This window comes from Phlebotomus papatasi, chromosome 1 (genome assembly GCF_024763615.1).
Source record: "Phlebotomus papatasi isolate M1 chromosome 1, Ppap_2.1, whole genome shotgun sequence".
NCBI lineage: Eukaryota > Metazoa > Arthropoda > Insecta > Diptera > Psychodidae > Phlebotomus > Phlebotomus papatasi.
Window position 1 is genome coordinate 84,545,280 of NC_077222.1, and position 22,994 is coordinate 84,568,273.

General features: G+C 34.4%; 1 protein-coding gene across 1 annotated transcript in view; it reads right to left on the minus strand.

The window, feature by feature from the left end:
• The window catches only part of LOC129810439 (uncharacterized), a 171,144-nt gene that overhangs the window by 109,796 nt on the left and 38,354 nt on the right, over positions 1-22,994 (minus strand). Inside the window, exon 3 of the mRNA XM_055860926.1 lies at positions 6,885-7,127. Coding sequence (XP_055716901.1) covers positions 6,885-7,081 — 197 coding nt within the window. The 5' untranslated portion in view covers positions 7,082-7,127. The remainder of the gene's footprint in view (positions 1-6,884; positions 7,128-22,994) is intronic.

Sequence of the window (22,994 nt, forward strand, 5' to 3'; positions counted from 1 at the left end):
GCATTTCGTTTTATGAAACCCTTCAAGGCAAAAAGGACTATCAGTTTTTTGAGAATTGATGATACTCTTCTGAAAATTTCCAGCTTTGCCATTTTTATTTAACGAAAATTTACTTAAGACTAATAAACAAAATATTTTTTCCGAATTTCTTTCCCAACATAATAGAAAAATTAATTCAAGTTCTTAGGCATAAAAAGAACAAGACTTAAACTATATTTTCTGCATTTTAATTTTAAAAAAATCAAAATTCGGCCATTGAGCTATGTTTTCTAATATTAAAAACGTTAATATTTCCTGTTAGGTGATGAATTAAACTATTCCTCGAACGAAGGATTTTATGTTTACTTGATCATAACTTATTCTATAAAACGAAACATGGTGTAAAATACTTCAAAAATGCCATTCGTTCGAGGACGCAACTTCAATAAGGATATTCTGTTGAAATGACAATGATGGTGACGATCAAGGACTGGTTCGACTCATTAACTAACAGGAAATATTTGGTTTTTGGATTTCAGATGAATTTATTTCAAGAAATCTTGTCCATCGAAAAGTAATTTTTTTTTTCAAAATGGTCTCCGAATTCCAAAAATCAGATCCCTACAGCAGAATTTTTAAAGGAAAATTTCAGGAATTTTTATTTAACCTTTACTCCTTGGACTTGGAACTTGGCACCAAATTTTTGGAAACGTCTTTTTGAGGAAAACTTTTCGGAAGTCACGATAACTCAGTGTGGATTAATCTAAGGTCAAAAAAAAAACAAATTATTTCAAGATAAACTAACTTGAACCATGGATTTTTTGTTGCTTTGATAACAATATATTTTGCAAGACGAAACAAAAATACGCAGAAAATCATATTTATGTATTAAATTTTCCCAAAAACTCAATTTAATCTTTCTTTCAAAAATCCTCAAGTTCAAGTACGGGTTTAACTCATCTGCTAACAGGAAAAAAACGGTTTTTAGGGTCAGATGAATCTACTCTATGTAATCGTTACTATCGAAAAGTAAGTTTTTTCAATAAACGTCTGCAACAATCAGATCCTAACGGCCGAATTTTTATTTTTTTTTAAATGTAAAAAGAACAGTTTAAATGTTATGATTTTATATGCCTATAGGAGCTTGAATTAAATAAAATTTTTATTATGTTGAGAAAAAAAAATTAGAAAATATGCTATTTTCAGCCTTTTTAATCCGCATAGTCCCTCAACAGATCAAAGTTTAAAGTCAATATACGACCGCAGCTTTAATTACATATTCTTAAATTTCACGTTTGACTGCTCCATGTGATGGCTTCAAATAAACTTTCGGAGTCCTTGGTGCTTTTTTTTTAAATATATTCCCCGAGGAAATTAGAGGTTCATCACGAGTTTTTAAGATGTCTTAAGGCCTCTACACATTGGGAGTATTTTTCAAAAAAAAAAAAAAAACAAATGCTTTTTAGAAGGAAATTTTCTGTATTTCTCTAGGTGGAAACGTCAAAATTCTGCCAAAAATACAATTTTTGACGAAAACAGTGCCCAATATGTATAAGCCATTAAGAAGAAGATTATTAAAAATAATCGGTAGAATCATTTTAAGAAACTTGCTTTCTTCTTATATGGTGAACCGTTAGTGCCAAAAAATACGATTTTTAGAAGACTCAACGACGACTTTTCTAAAATATATTCTAACACTATATTTTTACTTTCTCTGTGGATATTTAGGCTTTCGTTATAAATTCTTGAATATCCTTTAAATATGTGAAAAAGATTACGTGACAACATCCTTATTTTCGAAAAATATATTACTGAATAAATTTATTACTGAAATTACGTTAGAAAAAGAAAGCAAAAATAGTTACGAAATATTTGCCCATTTTTACACTTTTTTTTTAATTCTTGAATGTAGTACAATACGGATAAGAGCCTTGTCCTGCCCCCCCCCCCTCCCATTGGGCTTTTAATAGTTTTTGAGTTTTTATAAGTTCATTTCTGTACTGACCCTCTACAAATAAACAGTAAAACATCAAATTTGAGAAGTTGTTAAAATTACAACTTTCAAAGCAATAGAATTTTCATGAAAGTTTCGATCTTTATGAATGGAAAAATTAGGCCCATTTTTGGAAAGATTTGGATTTTTTACTGGTCAAACTAAATTTTTTTGCTATATTAAATATATTTTTTACTTTTCAATTGTTTTTGATTTTTTTTGACGCTTCTAGGGGGGGGCAGCTGCCCCCCCCTGCCCCTAGCTGGGTACGCCCATGCCACCAATGCTATGTCTACATTTTTATCCATTTTAAAATGTATTAAGAATGATTTTAAAACAAATAAAGACGATAAACTGTCGGCAAAGGTTCCAAGCAACACTCCTTATAAAAGAGTAACAAAAATATTCAATTTATATTAAAAATATTACATTTCAAACTTGAGACTTTGTCGCTTGCATGCAACTATGCCGAAATTGGGCACACTTACCCTAAAAACTTTTATAAAGTGTCATTTAAGAGAGGGAGAATTTAGAAACCTTAATCAAAATGATCTATTCACCGGTGAGTTTCAGAAAATTTTCCTTAATAGTTCGTTCCTGAGATTAAGTCTCCATGCCATATGTTATAATCTTCCTAAAGTTTCTGGTTTTGAAAGTCTGGAAAAATTTTCAATTTTATTTTGTAATACTTTTAAGTTGTAATGGAAGAGTATTACCAACAAATATTAAAAAAAATATGGCAAAATGTCTCAGCTTTACGGAGTGCTCGCACTCAGGGGAACTGTGATGAATAGGTTAAATACCGGTGGGAAATTTTCCTAAAATTACCGATCTTCAGCTGAATTGTCGCATATTACCTGCCAGATTTCTTTCACATCCAAGCACTTCATCCTTACCTTTCCCTCCGCCCGATCTATACCAAGATTCTCTATATATATTCATTGGAAATTTCAGCCCCCAAATTCCCATCATTCCTCTCACTTCCACGACAACCACCAGAGAACATTCCGATAAGAAAATAATAAGATCCGACACGAATTTAGACCCAAGAAAATATTCTTCTTAATTATGGCCCATATAAACGTATATATTCACACACTAAACAGACAAGAATTGATTGGGATAGGCCCATAAGATCACATGATACAATTTCTACTTAAGGTTTCCTGGGTGAAAGTCCTCCTCATCCGTTTTCATCCCTTTCCGGGAATGGACAGTCTGGAAGTTTCTAGAGTCTGGGCTTTCCGGTGGAGACTCACTCTCTGTTTCTGACCTGGATCCGACGGTAGTAGATGCATCAGAATTCCCAATGACACGGTGACCTCTCGTGACCTCTTCTAGTGGAAATAATCTGCCAGATAACACATGCAGAGCCGGTGGATAAACCTCTGATGCTTCTCCCTGCAGATACTTCTCGTAGTCGGCTGTCCTCCGTAGGAAACCTCTTTATCTTCTCAGTAGCGCCCCCAGGTTCCTGGTAATAGGCTCCCCGAAGATGTAAGCCACAATGGAGCTGGAAAGGCTCCATTTCTCCATTGGAGATGGTCTCCCGTCACTCACTTCACACACCGTCTTCCCCAACTTAGTCTACTTCCTAGGGAAGAAAGACACTTGAAAAACCGCACTCCTCTCTGGTATCTCCAACCCAAGACTGACCCCTCCTGTTATCAATATGCAATTTTATACCGTCCGAATCGTTGAGATCAGTCACAAACACATACACAAATAGACACAAACCATAGAATTCATAGATCCGGAGGGGAAATCGCCGCAGCCACACACTGTTCCCAAAAGTCATATTTAAACTATAACCGAAATTATAAAAGTGCATGTTACAAACTAAATAAAAAAAAACAAATAAGTGTTCGATTTAACGAGCTGTCCGAAATTCAGCTGAATTGCCCTATGCCTTTTAATAGAAGAATTTGAAGCGAAATTTGTTAATTTTGACGAAATTCCGTCTCCATAGCAATATTAGGGGGAGGCTTTGATCGTTCGCACATACGCTACCTTCAGACACTTCATATTTCTCCCATATTCCTTTATGAATCTCACATATGGCTATATATTGTAATAGCTAACCTTAAATCCCATCTTTCCTGAAAAAATTGAGAGTCTAATCCTTTTTTCCTAGTTTCAGGAAACAAAAAATAAAAACAGGTCCAAAACTGTAATTTTGCTGTGCAATATTTCATACGATTGTGCAGAATTAATATCACTTTTCTGAAAAACTACTATCACAAAGGGTAGAAGGGTTATTAGGAATCAGATTTATGTAAAAATCTTTTAGGCTGAACAGGCACTTTTTGTGGGTGGAACAAAATTCACAAACTTGACTCAGATTCATCGATCGCATATAGAAGACTGCTTCTTTCAGATATTTTCCAGGAAACTTCATTTTAGATACGATCCCTCATATTCACATCTATTGTAATCTACCGATTTGATCCACCACTAAAAAGGAAAACTTAAAAATCGTAAAGTTGATAAACAAGAAGTAATTTGACTCAAATAGGCTGCAGTTGAGTAATTATTAAGCAATTTTGCATTTCTTTGATATAAAAATATTTTTCAAGCTTGCACAAAGTGAATGTGCAATGAAAGAATCACATCTGCAATAAGCTCATACAGTTTACAACTGGTTTTTTGACAATCTTTGACATAACCTCACTATTGTGTTGTTTTGCATGACAAAGAAAAGAAATTGTCCGTGAGAAGCTGTTTTGTGAAAATTTTAGCTTGTTCACCTGCTGAAGCTCAATATCTGAGCTAAATCCCGATTCCTGCAGCTGCAGGAACAGAGAAATCTTCAATGGTGCGCATTCAAACGTTTTTGTGCATATCCGGCTCCGTGGAGGAATGGTGGAATCTTGTGTGGTCTTCTCGCTTGCAGAGTTTTAGTCAATTTTTAGCTTTAAAAACTTATTGATTCGTGTAAATTTGGTGATATTTGGACTTTTTAAGAAAGTATTCATCAGATTTAACCGTTTCCGGAGTGAAATTCTCGTAGAACCAATCAAAAAAATGGTTTTTAATGTCAATAAAACATCTCTCAGAAAAGTTCCAAAAAAGTGATATTAAAATGTTTTATTCTATATAAAAATGGTTTAATCAAGTAGATTAGAGTTCCCTTTAAACAATGATGTGCAACTTTTAGTGTCCGGTGCAAAATTTACGGTGAAAATGGGGTGTTCAATGATGGCGTGAATCGTGTGCGATAATAGAAACTTGATTCATCTATCGGATAAATCGCCATTAAATTTTCATTTTCCTCTGGAGGAAAATCTAAGGATTTCCTGGAATTTTGTTTGGTGGGATTATAAACCTTATAAGTAAGACATTTTTTTGGCATAGTTGGAGAATCCATACAGTTTGCATGGTAGTCAGAAAAAATCACTGAAATTGAACATCATTTTTGTATGCGAAAGTTCAAAGCCTCCCCCTACTGTTTCTTAAGCCTTATTAAGCCTGAATTTGTTATACTTTTCTTGAAATTTCTGACAAGATAAGTTTTTCGAAAATATTTGGAACATAGAGCTTTCGAGATACAACAAAAAAAAAGTACTAATATATTTTTATTTCAAAAGAATTTTTAAAGAAAGAAGAAATTTGAAATAAAAATATCCTTCAAAATCGAAATGTTTAAAATATAGAGGTTTTGTCTTGTTTATTTTAAGAGGTTCTCGACCCTTCTAGAAAAATATATCGAGTTCTAAGAAAAAATATTCATAAAGTAATGCACGAGACATAAACAAAGGTTATTGTGCGTTGGGCAAAGAGATCAAATTTGGTTTTCAAAGGTTTTTCGCTCTTTGATAAAGTTGTAAATTTTCTATGATTCTCGGCGTTTATGAAACTATTAGAATTACAATGTATTTCATACCTATACGTTTCTTAACATAACTTAAAAGAAAATTGTTGACCATTGCTGGACTTCTCGCTTCTTGGTGAACATTAAGTCAGTTTGGTTAGAGTAATTGATATGATCAATAAATTTCAAAAAATAAACAATTAAATAAGTAATGAACGTTTATATGCATTATAAAATAAATTATAAATATTATATTATGAATATGTTTCATCATCAAAGAAAGTGCAAAATTACTGTGAGAATATCAACATACTGGCACTGTACAAAAGGATGTACAATATTGAATTCAATGTCATATATGACGAATATTCCCCTCGCATTCAATTAAAATTGATTCAAATTATTCCAATTATTTTATTTAGAGAGAGCTACATGAGTGGTGGTAACAGTGGTAAAGTCTTTCCGATTTTATTGGTGTGAACTTTCGCGTATTGCATTTTAAATGACTCTCTTGAAAATTGTCCGTGTGTGAAAAATATGAACAAATTGTGGGAAAATGTAGTGCAAATCTTCCATAAAATATACTATGAAAGGATTTACTGTGTATAGTTTGAAAATATAAAGGGAATTCTGCTGACTTTTCACTAGGGTTTATGTACACATATGTATAAACTGAGGCAAAAATTTATTCACGCGACTGAATGCACAAAATCAACGACAAATTTGAGATTGATTGTGATGGAAAACCTATATATATATGGGAGTGTAATTCAATTTATGGGGTAAATGGTAAAAGAAAGGATATCAAATCGGATAGTGGCAATGCTGTCTGGTAAATTGGCATCCAATCGATCATATAGTAGGTAAACAATGTTAGATGGATTTAAAGTAAACAGTAAAATGATTCTTTAAATAAAAACTGGCTTATTGGTAAAGTCAAGGAAAACCCTTCAACACGAAAAGTGTTGAAAATGGTATATATTGTAGATAAAACTCGAACTGAGCCGAATAACTTATATTATCTTATCGTATAACACGCAACGATCTGTACAATTTTCGCACTACGGAAACTTTAGAAAAAATTATATATAGTGCACTTACTTGCAATAGTAGAGACGTCCATCCTTGGCCAAATGCACAGTCCAACCCTCACCAAGATTATCCTGAATATTATCAAGCTGCTTGGACACTTCAAGAGATTGATGTGGCAGCGGAAGTGCTGCTGCTTGCGCCTTTTCCGTCGATGACCCATTTCTTTGCTGCTCTGCACCACCGATTTGTCCGGACTGCAAGAGCATTTTCTTCCTTGTGAAGTTTCTCCTCAATTAACCACTCTTGTGACGCCTGTAATAAAAAAAAGGCAGAATATGAGAAGGCGATATTAAAAACCCCATTATGCAGATACGAAAGCCCTTAGCATCATAATGCTAAGTCGACAGCATACCTATAGGTAATATACCTATATACAGTCCTAGGAGAGTATTCAAAGCACAAGTGAGAATTGTCACACATACAAGTTTGTGTAGTGCATAGACATTTATTTGGAAACTACATAATTCAGATATAGCCTGTATTCCAAGATATTAAATCGTTTGGAAGCGTTTGTTTTTATTGTCATATGAGGATTCTCACAAGTTTTCAAAATCCCCTTCTACCTCTAGATTATAATTAAAAAGTATTTAACAAATTTCAAGCTCTGATAAGTCGTTAAAACTAATTTTTTTTCCGAAGAAAACTCCTACTATTAGGGGGAAGTGGGGCACTTTTGAATTGGGGTACTTTTAAAATAGGGCAATATTCTTTTACTTTTAAACGGAATTGGACATTATCATGATATAATTTACCTCGACAAATCAATTGTGAAGCCACTTTACATTATGATAAGCCTAATTTGCTTTTAAAAATAGAAGAAAAATTCCGAATTTCAAAGGTACTTCAATTCAAAACTGCCCCACTTCACCCTAAAGTTTTCCTTACATCACAATATAGGTCATTATATAATTGTCGTTACATTATTGTCACATTGTTGTCGTTACTGAAGTTGATAAATAGTTGTGTTTTAATTTTAATATTTTTGATGTCCCTAATCATCTTCTCTTACGAAGTAGCAGAAATAAAGCTTCAACAATAAAGTTCCACAATTTCAGCTCTGAGACATAATCAGAATTTTATATAATTATCCAGTCCTATTTGTTTATATTTGTTCCCAAACGGATAACAATTCTAAGTGTAAATTAAAAAAAAAAATACATTTTAGGCCCGGACCCCCATATGCCTGCTTTAAGATTTATATCAGGTATGTGTAGACTTTCAGTTTCTGTAGATAGATTCTTCGAAATTTCATGATTTTTAATAAAATGCAGAATAGGACAGTTGAGCCTAGGGCCGTTTGAGGGCAAAAACCCGTCCTTCTAAAACTGTACCAATCACAGTTCAGTTGGGGTGGTAATTCTAATGTCCTAAACACACTTACGACTTAAGCCGAGACACGACTTAGTGGAAAATGATGGAAATGTGGTTCGACCATTATTTCTAATATAATTACGCTAAGCCGTCTCTCGGCTAATCCTCAGGTCTGTCAAGGACCTAAGGGGTGCTGTAACGGCTAATTTCAAACGGCACTTAGATCTAGGTCGGCGATAGATGAAGTGTTGAGCATCCGATGGATTATCCTGAAAGAGCATACGAGTTGGTTCCTCAGTCTGCCCTCAACCCGTGAAGCTATGAGGAATCTTGATTCGTAGCTCCCGGGAATGGACAATGGAGGCTCTGCTCCAGGAGGCTGGTGACGGATAGAACTCCAACATGTTCCGGTGTGAATCAGTAGCAGATATTGCTACAATAAGACGATACACGTGTTATTTACAGCAACAACAAAGTCAGAGCAAGTTTCCTTGAACTCAAAAAACAGGACATTTTCTATGTCCTGTTTTTAATACCGGAGACAGAGAATATTTTGTACTGTATATAATAATAAATTCTATATTTTAAAATGTTCTTCAAGATATTGTCAAGACTTCACTGCAATACTCAATTCCAAAACTAATTATCCTAAAAACATCTGTAGGGACATTGAATATTTAATTAAAGGAAGGCTACCGAGGTTACGGTCTGGTACAACGTATTTCTTTAAATAAATTTATGACGTTTGATCCATTGTGTGCTGGACACACTTACGACTTAAGCCGAGAGACAGCTACGTTAAGCTTTCTCTCGGCTTGAGTCGCTATAAGTCTATATAGGCATCGTATAGGTATATCGTTACAGGAAGGGACGCTCATTTATCCAAAATCTGTAACTGGCTTCGAACTTTTCATATTTATCCCATATATTCCTTTAATGGATCTGACCTATTTTTTCAGAAATTCTGTGACTGACTAAACATTAAAATATATTGCCATAGATAGGTCAGATACATTAAATGAAAATGAGAAGAACATGAAGGATTCAAAGTGTGTTCGGCTTTAAAAATTCTTTAAAATAACGAACTTTAATTAAAAATCTAAATTTATTCCTCAATCTTTCCAATTGACTTATTTTCATATGGCATTAGGGGGAAGTGGGGCACATTTTAATTGGGAACCTTTGATATTGGGCTTTCTTCTCTTATATTTAAATGGAACTAGAATTTATCATAATGCAATATAATTTCACAATAGGGGGAAGTGGGGCACCTTTGAAATTAGAATTTCTCTCTTATGTTTAAGTGGAACTGAGCCATATTATAATGTAATTTAGCTTCTCGATCTATTTATTGTAGCAGTCAAATTCCCCGCCTAATAGCAATAAATGCTCTGCTAAGGCAACCCGAATATTCGAGATGCAATGTCTTCCTTCTAAGCCAGCGCCTATGGTGGTGGAGAATACGACTGTGTTAGAGTTACTTGATCGTACGATCTCAGTGAGTACGGACGTCAGTATTTGGTGAGTCGTGAAAGTGTTAGGACATAGTGCGGAAGCACACGACAGTCTGGAGCCCACACCAGTCGATGCATAAGCAGGTCATTCCCAATAATTATAGAAATTAGAACGGATTGTTGGTTTGTTCCTTACATTATGCAGCTAAATTATCTCACGATAAGGCTCAATCTTATTTAAAAATAAGTGAAAAATCCCAATTGCAAAGGTAGCCCACTTCCAAAGGTGTCCCACTTCCCCCTAATTCGTTTATGAAACTAAATTATATCATGATAAAGTCCAAATTCACTTAAAAATAGGAGAAAAGGCCCAATTTCAACAGTGACCCAAATTAAAAGTGCCCTAGTACTCCCTATACTGCACAATATATAAGGAAGGTACTTTCAGAAAACGCGCATTTCATCATTTTTCCCTTGTTTTTCCACATCCCCATTCTCACTTCCTCAAAGCATCTCATCTATTCTAAAAACCTTTCATACTCATAGCACATATAATAATACAACAATCAACCGATTTTTTCCATAGATCATCAACTATATACATTTGCATCTCTTGATTAACTCCCCATTTTCACCCCCATTGTAGTCAGCATTAAAGGAAAATTATCAAACATTTGCATTTTATCTTGACATTATTCATATCAATGTCTGCATGTACCTCGTTGGCATTGTTGTGGCGGATAATGATAGTAAAGCAAGTCTAGAATACATATCCTGTAATATTGGAGTTTTGGTATATAAGTGGATGATCTGGGATTAATTCAACCGAAGTGGGATAAATGAAGAGAAAAAATCATGAATTATGAAATAAACGATGATGACAAGGTCGATCAAGTGCACCGATATCGAATGGTGCACGACTTATTTTGATAAGGTAGTAATTCCGTGTCATTTGAAATTCTCAACAAGCAATTACTTTTCCTGTCAAAATCACAGATTTTCAATCAACTTCCCATAAACCGGAAATTAGTTGTGTAATCTCCTGAGAGATTGAAGCTGAAACCCCCACGAAGAGAGAGAGTAAAATCTCACTAACTCTCTGCATATATCTATCTCTCCATGCATATTATATCTATATATAATACAGAAACAATTTATTGAATTAAAGCTTTCGCTACTTTCATTGTGGCATGTGGTGGGGATATTTTGCGTTATCTGCGGAGAGAATCATAAATTTCGCATGTAAATAAGGCATCAGTACATAATGTTTATTTTACATTTGATCCATTCAGTAATCTATATGAAGGCGAACTTCCACAAGAAATAGCATCTTCATGTTAATGGGCTCTAAAAATGTCAAAGCATTTCACATTTTTTATTCAAACATACCCATACCCATCCTCCCCCTCACCCTACCTAACATCTCTACAGTCACTCGAAATGGTTAACTAATATCGCACAAGTGCTCAAAAGCAAATGCTTTACCATCCACCCTCCCCCATCGTCACCCCTCCAAAAAAGCTAAATGGGCTTTGATTTAATTTATGCGGAAGTTAATAATGTTTTATAAGATTTGGTTGCGTGAATTTTCTATGACGATGTCTCATCAACGACTTCCAAAAATAAATCCACTTCATCTTCATTGAATATTTTATGAAATAAAGCCATCATCAGAGAAAATTTTTATACCGCCGCATATCATTTGCCACAACATACACTAAAATAGCCTCAACTATTGCCACAAGATACTCCAATGAAAAGCATCTGCGAAAATACTTTATAAATAGATCATCTTTAATTAATTGCATGTCAACATTTTTACTCATCAAGTCCCTAATATCATCTGTATGCGCTGAAAGGCAAAATACAAGATTGGGGTTCTTCTCAAGACGGAGGATAGATAAAAAATACCATATTTTTTATAATCACAAATTTCATTTCACTCATGTAATAACTCTTCCTGGTGGTTATCATCAGAAATTCCTAGACTTTTCACTGCGGAAGCCTTGACATATTCTGCAAGGAATTTTATCTCTTAAGCGATGCTCAACCTTGCTCAAATTATTTATAATATAAACGATCGAATGGAAATTCCGTACGACTCAACACATGGAAAAATACAGTATTGATTAATTGGAATAAAATATGTGTGAAAACTCATACACTGAGTGAGAGAAATCCGAAAAAGTTAAAATAACATTCCGGAAATGTTAATTTTACCCTGCAGTATTGATCCAAAATCGGTGTAGATATTACACTTTTTAGATGTATTAGGGGTTAAAGGTATCCTTTTTCATATTAATATTACCCTTAATAAGGTGTAAAATTAACATTAAAAATGTTGATATATTTTGCACTTAAAAAGTGTCAAAGTTTTGAGGAAAAAATGTTAATCGCACCCTCTTTTTTTCTCTGTGTAGTTAAATGTGTCGATGTTCTAATAAAACCACAGTATTACAAATTCAAAAATTTGTATTACAGTTTTTCCAATAAGGTTGATTTTTAACTCCTTTTCCAAACACAACAAGGCTTTTGTCAATTAAAGGCTGTGTTCTCATCCCTTGATTTAAGTTTTAAATTTTAAAGATGAGATATTGCCAAGCTAATTAGGGTAAGATGGGGTAATTTGGAATAATGTCGAATTTGTAACTTTCAGATTTCCTAATACTTTTAAATGGCAAAAGGAAAAAAACAACGAAAAAATACCCTCGAATGTAAAGTCTTGTACTTTTTCGTGGTTTTCTTTTCTCTTTGACCATATGAAACAATGAGAATATCTCAAAATTCCAAAATACACATGATTCCGAATTATCCCATCCTACTCTACTGACCAAACATCTTTTCTTTTAATATATATTTTTAATTTATTTAAATTACGTAAATGTAAAGAAATATTTATTTATTTGACTTTAAAATAATAAAGTATGTCAAAATTTGGAATATTGGTCTGGATTTTGTAGTAAGACTGTTGAGCCTGGAGGAGTTGGAGGGAGAAACCCCGTCCTGACGAAAACTCTTCTAAGCTAACGACACCAATCACTGTTTAGCTGAGGTGGTAATTTTGAGGGGTGCTATAACAACGGCTAACTTCAAGTTTCGATGTCGCTATAGTTCCGCTAGGTGGAGTTGAGAGTGCTCGACGAGTCATTCCGAAGGCACAATCGAATCGGGTCCTCAGTCGGTCTTCACCAGTGAAGCGAGGAGGACGCCAGATTCGTGGCTGTCTTGGAATGTGCAATGGGGCTCAATATCCGGGAGGCTAGCGATGAAGGGGGCTCGAGCATGTTCTGGTGTGCGGCCTGTAGCATTCGTGCTACTATTTCTCATTCTTCAATAAATTTCTATTTGCCAATAAAACATACTGCAGAACAAGAAATCACGACCTATATTCCAAATGTTGACAACGGTCGACCACCAACATTAAAACAATAAATCTCTACATTTTAAAAATTAGAATTTATTTACCTAAATTGAAATGTTTCACCATTTAGCTATTGGAAAACCCTTCTTTAATTAGTTTTTTTTTCGGTAGTATTGTTAAATAGAGGATAGATTAAATTGTTTCCCAAGATTTCATTTTTTTTTTCAGTCAAAAAATCTTGGTTTACAGATTCACCAGATTATATAGCGAGGAGTTAAAATATTGTTGGCTTTCTCAAATATTCTGTATTGATTTTTTCATGTAATTGTTCACTGTGATAGGAGATTGTGCCCTGCCTTTGAACAAGAAATGTTATTCGATATTTACGATTTCTGAAGAATTTGTAAAATGAATTTTATTTTACAATTACACCACAAAATTCTTTTGTTTATTGAGCTTTCCATTTAGTACTTTTAAATCCTGAGTTTTTTCCTGAAGAGGAAATTTAGAAAATGATCATCTTTTTCTAAAAAGGGAGGATACAGGTCCTACCTCCGAATATAATCGAGCCTACCTTTGAATTTTACTTAGAATATTGTGTCTCTAACATTGAACAGGATATAATTAATTGCGATTAACCTATATCAAGAGCTTACCAAAATTATTAAAAGTTTAACTATGATCAAAAAAATAATTAAAGTAAGTTTTCTCCGTGTTTTTGGAAAATCTTTTATTTCATATGAGAAATGATTTTAAAAAAATAATAAATTTGTCAAAATCTAAAAAATATTTTACAAATTAGCAAAAAGAGGTAGCAAGGCGCCTGAGGCTTTGCAATCTGCTCGAACTCCCAAGATGGAGCTTTACCTTTCTCCCACGGTATTTAGATGCATATAAGACTAATGTCGATTTAAATTTGTCTATAAATCATCATAAAATCATTACAAAATTGAAAATAGTTCAAGAAGAGGGTATATAACGATGTTTAAGGCTGCCGGAGCTGACACAACTATATTTCTTCAAATTCACTGAATTTCGCAGAGATCACATGTTCTATTTCCAACCTCCCCAAACCTTACCGATCAACCACCTCCCCCTTCTCCAAATAACAACCACCTTCTTCCCTTAGTAATGTTCTTACAAAGATCATTTATTTCTTATAGTTTCATTTTACACTCCCGAGCCCCACTTCCCAAGATCTTCATTTCACTGTACTATTAGAAAATATAGTTATTGGTGGGCCCATGTGAAGATAAAGTTTAATTTACAAAGAACTATACAAATCTACATGCAAGGTACTTAAGGTTTTTCAGTATGATGTGTAGAGGTGCTCAGAGGCCTGGAGTAATGACATGACACGATGCTTTCCGGTACTCATCTCTTTTGTAGGTTAAGTTTGTAGTCAAGTCTGATGGGATTTCCTACTAGCCGGCCAGTGTCTTTCGGGAAATTCTACCTTCCAGGTGTTCTAACGATGGAACTGCGTTGTTTCATGAATTCACTATCGATCTTCTCTGAGCCCTGTGGTAACCGGAGAATCCACAGAGTATGGCTGGATAATTCAGGGGAGCACGTGATCCGTAAAGACGATGTTTCCATAAGCACTATTCCCTCCGTAGGAATAATGAATCCGATTCCGCATAGCTCCTTCTTCCTTGCACACGCAGATCAGGGGGGCACTCACTCATTCTCCTCGGGGAATGGAGAATCTACTCTAATTTTTGAGGAGAATCACTTTATTAAAACTTAGTAAAAGTTTTGGGAGCTGAGCTCCCTCCAGCTTCACAACTCATTCCTCACTGCCCTCTCGACAGCGGGAGGGGACGATATATCACCACCGGTACCACAAGATAGGCACTCACACAGAGACAGACACAAAACATAGAATCCCGAAGATCGCCAAATAATTGAGCGGCTAGTGTTACGCCGCATTGGAAATATTTTTAAATTTTTAAAAATGGAAAAACGACCGTAATAGGTATTTAAAAATGGTAATTTAAAAAATCATAAATATTTTAATTAATTATTTAGCCAAATCGAGTGAAAATTAGGCTCTTTTACCCTTAAATAATTCAGGATAGCGATTTAACCGGTGAAAAGTGTCTAAGGGCGAAATGTTCAGCTGGACTAATAACAAAATATATCCGAAAATCGTGGAAAAAAATTTGAGCAATTTTTGAGAAAAGTTAGAAAACCTCATCTTTGACGTATTTCAGCGGGTTGCCAACGAACGAAGGGGAGCGGGAATAAAGACAGTCTCTTATTGTTTAAATTTTATATGAGTCAAAAGACTGAAAAATGTAAAAAACAGTATTTTTAAAATAGAGCTATTACCGTTAAGCGGTCCTCAAACTAGAGGTTTAGAGCAGTTCCCGAAGTTCTCTAATTCCTATACAGCGAGCAAGTTTATAGCTTTTTGAGAACGAAATAGGTTAGGGTAAGTGTGTCAAATTCCGGCCACCTTTTTTTAGAATGATTTTAGAGTAAATAAAGATGATAAACTGTTTAAAAGGTTCCAAACAACACTCATCAAGAAGAAGGAACAAAAAATATCAATTTGTATTAAAAATATTACATTTCAAACTTGAAACTTTGGCTCTTGTATGCAACTATGCCGAAATTTGGCACACTTACCCTAATTATATTTAATAATCAAATTCTGAGTTAAATTTTACCAAAAAATTGTGATTGATAAGGAATTAGAGCAATTAAGCGAAATGGCTAAGCCTTAGGTCTGAAACCCGTATTATTTTCCCCATCCATCACCGATTGTGACCGATGTAGTCGGATTCAGAATTACAAGACCTTTCAGAAAAATCCAAATTTAACCAAAACCGTTGAAAATTAGGCCCTCCGGGGTGGTTGAACTTTGTCATTGAATATATGAAGATGGCGATTTTTCCGGTAATAGGTTTAGAAGGACGAAATGTTCAGCTGGTCTACCTCCAAAACATATCCAAAAAATGAACAAAATCGTCAAGGCCAATTTTGAGCAAAGTCAAAAAAACATATTTTGGGAGGGGATAGAAGGGGTGGGGGATAATTTGGATAAGTTAGTTCGGTAGAGAATTTTGACTTGTGGGGGGTCACCGAAGACCGGAAGTCAATATCTCTTACCGTTTGGCAGCCAGGATGGTGAGAAGTTGAAAAAACAATCCGATTGTGGAAAGCACTTTCACTTGGAGTCCGAGCAGTTAAAAATTAAGTTTAGTCAGCAAGAAATCAAATTTGATCAGTGTTCAATTTAGAATACTAATGATATCCGTGGCAGTCATAAATTCTTGCCGCAACATTTTCTTTGTTTAAAATTTTTCCATTAATTTAACAATCAAACACTCTTTCCTAAAGATTAAACAAGATGTTGTTCTATATGAAGAAGCCCTAAGCGCAGTTCCCAATACAAAGATGACTGATAACGTGAATTCACAATAATGGAGAATTTATGTGAAATAATTTAAAGTATTTTTACACCGGAATATTACCTTCCTGGTTTATTAGTTATCTACAATTTTATGATCTCAAAAGCAGTTTCCTTTCAAAATTCTACTTAAATTATACCTAAAATAATATCTAATATGGAAATATGGTAACGTAAATAACTAATAATATTTCTCTTATATATCAGACATACAGTCTGAATTGAGTGATTTTTTTGTAATCCCCTTTTTATGTCTCAATTTAGAGATAAAAGCCACATTTCAAATTACAAGTACCGACACTAAATTTCAATGTTAATTGTTCCTTAAATTCCACTTTTATTGACTCTGTTTACATGCTGTTACACCAAAGTGGAGTCTCTCATCAAATTGAGCTCCATCGTTATTTTATTTACGATGGCATATTATGTGATCCATCAAAAATTGGGTCTACGGTCGAAGGTTGTGTAACCGTATTTTTTCAACAAATCTTCTTCAAAGGAAGTATATATTTGAAATATCAGATTTTTTTTTAAATGTAAATGGAATTTTTGAATAATTTCAAAGTATTTCGTAGATTTGAATTTCATTGCGTTTTCATAAATCCATATGATTGTACAATTTACATATTTCAATGTGGAATGTAGGCAATTGTAGTAAAAACACGTGTTGGTACAGATTCAATTAACACAAATCAAGACAACTTTAACTACATGTATTTCTGGATTTTCCCCTCGTGAGACATTCCAGCCTGTGAGAGAGCACTAAATTTAGACTTTACACCTGTGACGTTTATTTTCATGTCATTTGAGCATATATTGGTTAAAGGTGGTATACGGTTGAAGAGGTATCCTTTTTTCCACTCACTTTAGGGATTTCATCCTACATATCTCTACAATGTGAGAAAATGTGTATATGCATGTACCTATATATAATTTGAATAGAGTATGAGCAAACAAATATACTTGTCATGTTCTCTTGTAATCTTGACGATTTTCTACAACTAAACAGTATTGTATACAAATGCTCCATCTCACCCAGCACTTCTTCTCATCCATATGAAATATCTCCTTTTTTTGGCATCTTTCTGTCGTCAGATCCACCCCATCTTTTGGTTACAATCGTGACTGGTGTCATGGGGGAAAAAAGGGAAGAAACTCGCGCACTTTTAGTGGTGATACAGTGTTGGGTGAATAATATTAAGCAGGAGCACAAAAGTACAAATGTTGTCTTGTGCCAAGTGTCGGTACTCTGTGGAGTCTCTCTTATGTTGAGGATCGAGACATACAACCGGAAGCACAAAGAAAACACCAAGGAAAACACGATACAGTAAATAAATATCTGTCTCTCCATCCCTTAAACCATATTTTCACCGTGATGTTCGACAAAGGGTCGTATGGTGAATCAATAGCAGACACCGTCGAAGGTGGAATATATAAAACTGTTGACTGGGTTGTATTTCATATCAAATTGTAATACCTCTCGTATATATTAACCAAAAGGACAGAAAGGATGAGATGAGGTCATATGCCAAAAGTTCACAAGGGAAACCTCGCTTATTTTACATCGTCCACAGGGATTGCATTGCATGTGACAAATTTAAAATTTTTCTTAGCTTATCAGTTCTATAAGAATTCCGTAAATGGATTTTGTTTCTTCTACATTCTCGATACAATCACATTATTTTAACTTTTTCACTAAATCGAAAAAAATAAAGAAAGAATAGAACTCTCAACCAGAAAATGCCAGATTCTTAGTGAGCTAAAAGGGATGCTAAGGGCCTTGACAGACCTGAGGATTAGCCGAGAAACGGCTCAGCGTAATTATATTACAAATAACGGTTAAAGTGCATTTCCATAATTATCCACTAAGTCGTCTCTCGGCTTAAGTCATAAGTGTGTCTAGGGCATAACCCGCGGCACTTGCATCGTAGAATGATACGAGTACTATACCACATCAAGCACCGAAATCCTTGAATTTCATAGTTTCCTATTGTGGTAGATGATACACCTACGACTTCAGCCGAGAGGCAGCTTAACGTAATTATAATCAAAATAATTATTTGACTAAATTCCCGTCAGTTTCTCACTAACTAAGCCGGTACTTGGCTTAAGCCGAGAGACAAACTGATCAGGAACTGATGGAAGTGTAATCTGATTATTATTTTCATTTAAAATCACGTTATGCCGTCTCTTGGCTTAAGTTATAAGTGGGTATAGGGCGTAAATCTGTCTTAGGCGTAATGCCCCAGACACACTTACGACTTAGAGCAGAATCACATTGACAGTAAAATGCTTACCGTATTTCGTTAATTTACGCATTTTCATTGCAATTCTTACGCAAATTCTCAATTACTGTATTACCTTATCTCATACTCGGTGGCACCAGATGAAAATAATATTAAAAAAAAATTGAAGAAAAAAAAAACGAAAATTTAGTAAACGGTAAACAAGAAAAACTGTACGAGAAATTAAGCGTACAATTTTTTTTGCTCACCGTTTATCGAATTTTCGTTTTATTTCTTCAATTTTCTTATATTATTTTCACCTAGTGCCACGGGATATGAGATAAGGTAATACGGTAATCGAAAATTTGCATAAGAATTGCAATGAAAATGCGTAAATTAACGAAATACGATGAGCATTTTATTGTCAATGTGATTCTGCCCTTAAGCCGAGAGACGACTTAGTGGAAAATGATGGAAATGTAATTTAACCATAATTTCTAATATAATTACGCTAAGCCATCTCTCGGCTATTCCTTAGGTCTGTTAAGGCCCTAAGTCACGGCTCCTTTGGGATAATTCGCCAAAAGTCGGACAATTCTAAAAGTCGGACACACGATAACTTCCAGTACATATAAATTCACATCAGAAGTTGAGCTATTTCTGAAGTGTCCGACTGTCAAGCAGTTATCTATAATGCCCCAATTTGATTGAGAAGTAAAATGTCGTATAAATTAAGTACAAAATGTATAAAATACAATAAATCGTTTATTATACCATAGCGTAGCTGAGAAAAAATCCTATTAAACAAAATAAATTCACGAAAAGAAACAGATTAAAATACAATTCATGTTCAACAAGAAGTTATTTCTATTGACATTTATCAAAAATATGATTTTTTCCGCTCCATCAATATTGCAGGGGCACAACTTCCAAAACAAAAGTGTACCATATTTTGTAAAGACCTGGGGAACTGAGGCACTACCGAGTGCGGGGTATTACCGAACACTGCGATTTTTTAATTAGATATTAGACTTCAGAGAACGAGACCTGTATGAATTCATAAATACTATAGGGATGCTTGTCCACTGGACAAGCAAACGTCATAATCCAAGTAGTTTGGCAATAAAAATCAGTGTTTGGTGCTACCCCATGTTCGGTGGTGCCCTAGTTTCCCATGAGGTCTTTTTTGTTCATTTCATTATTATGTTTTTGTTTGCAATAAAAAGCGCAATTGCGACTGATTGTAATATCAAATGAGTGTATTTACTGGTCCGATTTGAAAACAAAAAGTAGACTCATTTATTTATGGCATATACCGAGAAACTAAACTAAACTATCACTTCCTCCGAAGCTACCTCAAAAATTAAAGGTAAAAAATAAGCAAAACAAGATAATTTTAAGAAAAATTCCGTGAAATCAAAATTCACATTCCTTTCGTTCTCAAATATAATATAGCATTAATCTTTCTCTTTTTTGCACTGAAATTTAATTAATTTAAAGGAAAATTTCATGAAGTCGAAATTCGCATCCCTTTCTTTCTCACATATTTTGCATATGACTATCTCATTCTTTCGCATACCAAATTCGATTGAGCTCAATTGAATTTGGAGTGATGTTGAAAAGAAGAAGAAGAGTGCGAGAGAATGAGACAGACATATGCAAACCATGTGAGAAAGAAAGGGATTCGAATTTCGACTTCATGAAATTTTCCTGATCGAAAAGGTGTGCCTGAGCCATTAATTTTAAGATCCTCAATATAAAGAGACTTGAGAATATACCCATCGAGCACAGCTTGCTAAAAAAGGTAGAGATTTCAGCATATTTTTGCTGAAAACGCTGCCTTTTTTAGCTAAATGTGCTCACAGATTTTGTGTGCAAATTGAATAAATATGGTAAATACACTACAAAAGACTTAAAAGCTTGACTAAATCCATTCAGAAATTTTGTTTTAGACTTGGAAATTAAGAAAATATTATTCATTTAATTCAGAGTTATTAAACCAAGTAAAAAAATCAGTATAGAATATTAAAAAAAAGGCTTTGAACTCTTTTCTATATTATTCAAAAATAAAAAAAGTGAAGAATGTTTATATTTCTTACAGCTTAGACTCAAACTTAAAAAAAATAATCTTATTTGTATATGCTTTCAGAAATTTTTAAAATTAGTTTGTCAACCCCAAATTGGTCTTGTTTCAGAAGTATAGCATTGGTATATTTAAATATGGCAGAAGGTTATATAATTCGAAAATACCTTTAGCGGATTTGTTCGAAGGATATTTGTCCAATGTGTGTCAAATATCGAGGATTGGCTTTCAAAGTGGATGACCCGCTTGGAAATACAACCCCAAAATAAACACAAAAGAGGAGAGATGAATGTGTGACAAACATTAGGTGGAATTTTTTTTTTTAGAAGGACATATTTTTCTCCTCCGTTGATACAGGCAACTGAAAATGTCGCTTTTGGAAAATTTACATACATGGGAATTTAACCTGACGAAGAATAATAAATAGTATACGGCTCGTCTCTATGGATACTGAAATACCGCTGCTAAACAAACTTTCGACCTTTTTTCCTCACTCCCCCACCCACTTTTCATGGCACCTGTCGCAATAATCTCGACTGTTTTTTAAACTTCTTCTCCTGCAGTCAAAGCCTTTTTTTTTAATACTACTGGGTAACCAGTCAGAGTAACAACAATATGTGACGGCCGAAAAAGTGAAAGTATCCCCAAAAAGGTTAAGCGATAATGTAAATAAAAAGAAGTGGAGCAACATACAAATTTTAAATGTTGCACCGTATGGGAAACTCTATTGCAAATATTCTTTCTTATGTAATTTTACAGAGACGCACATTTGGAGCCAAGATGGTATATTTCCCATAGACAAGAGCCTCTATCCAATAGTCCAGCATTGGCAATCGTATAGTGCATGATTTTTCATAATTCAGCGTGAAAAAAAAGGGAATTGTATTTCTAAAGACATATTCCCATGCGATTTCAACTGGTATATGAATAAAAGAGATACTATAGAGACAAATACTGCAATTGTGGTACTTTGAATGAAAATAGCACCATTTGGCGCCACTAATTTATTCAGCAAATACCACGACACTAAAGTCTCTCAATCGATTAATCCACACCACGAGGTCATGCGAGGTCAAATCATATTTTATACGACTTTATTTATAATTCCAGTATGAACATTGTGTGCGTTTTGTCGATTTCTTTTTATTAACATTATAACCCAAAGCAAATTCTTCATCATTCTAGCCCCGCTCACACTCTAAAGGCCATCATTTTCGCTCAAAAAAAAGTCCCATCCTCCAAATATAAACAATCTGGGGTAGAAAAGATGTGATATTGCGTGCCATTTTCTTATCATTTCCCAACCGGCTTTCTATATAGCGTTGCTTGAGACGTGTAGCGAATAAAGCAAAAAAAAAATATTTTCTAAATAAACTCACTGGGTTTAATTATGTTTTAATTTATACTCCAGCGCTAACCTTCGAATAACTTTTTTTCTGTTTTTACAGACTCCAGACCTCACCACATATACGATCCTACAGTTCTGTGTAAAAAAATTGCAACGTAGGGTAAAATGGGGCAATTTGGAAATTATGCACTTGTAATTTGGAATTTTAGGGTTTTCTCTGTTTATTATGAGCATAGAGAAAAAGAAAACCACGAAGAAGTACAAGCCTTACGTGCTGGACACGGGTCCCGGTCAAAATCCCGAACGCCAAAATCCCGAAAGCCAAAATCCCGAACGCCAAAATCCCGAAAGCCAAAATCCCGAATGGGCCAAAATCCCGAAAGCCAAAATCTCGAATTTTTAAAAGTGTCACAGCTACTCCCACGATTGTACCCACGCTTGCTGGAGGCAAAGGGAAATCTTCTGAGTCTTAGGAAATTATTCTAAACATTTTCCTCCATATAATTTCAGCAATTTTACGATTTTTAAAATTCGGGATTTTGGCTTTCGGGATTTTGGCTTTCGGGATTTTGGCCTTTTCGGGATTTTGGCTTTCGGGATTTTGGCTGCCACCGGCTGGACACACTTACGATTCAAGCCGAAAGGCAGCTTAACGTAATCATAATAAAAATAATGATTTGACTGAAAGTATATCAATTTCTCACTAACTAAGCCATGTCTTGGCTTAACCCTTTAAGGACGATTGGAACACCGGTGTCCTATAAAGAAAATAATTTTTCATGACTACCTAAAGTTATTTTTTCCTTAGGTTTTAACGTAATTGCAAAGTAGAAGCTTGAAGGAATCTAGGATATTTTTTGCAAGTCTCCAGCTATTTGCTATGTAGTAAATTTTTAAGCTCAAAAATGACGAATTTTTA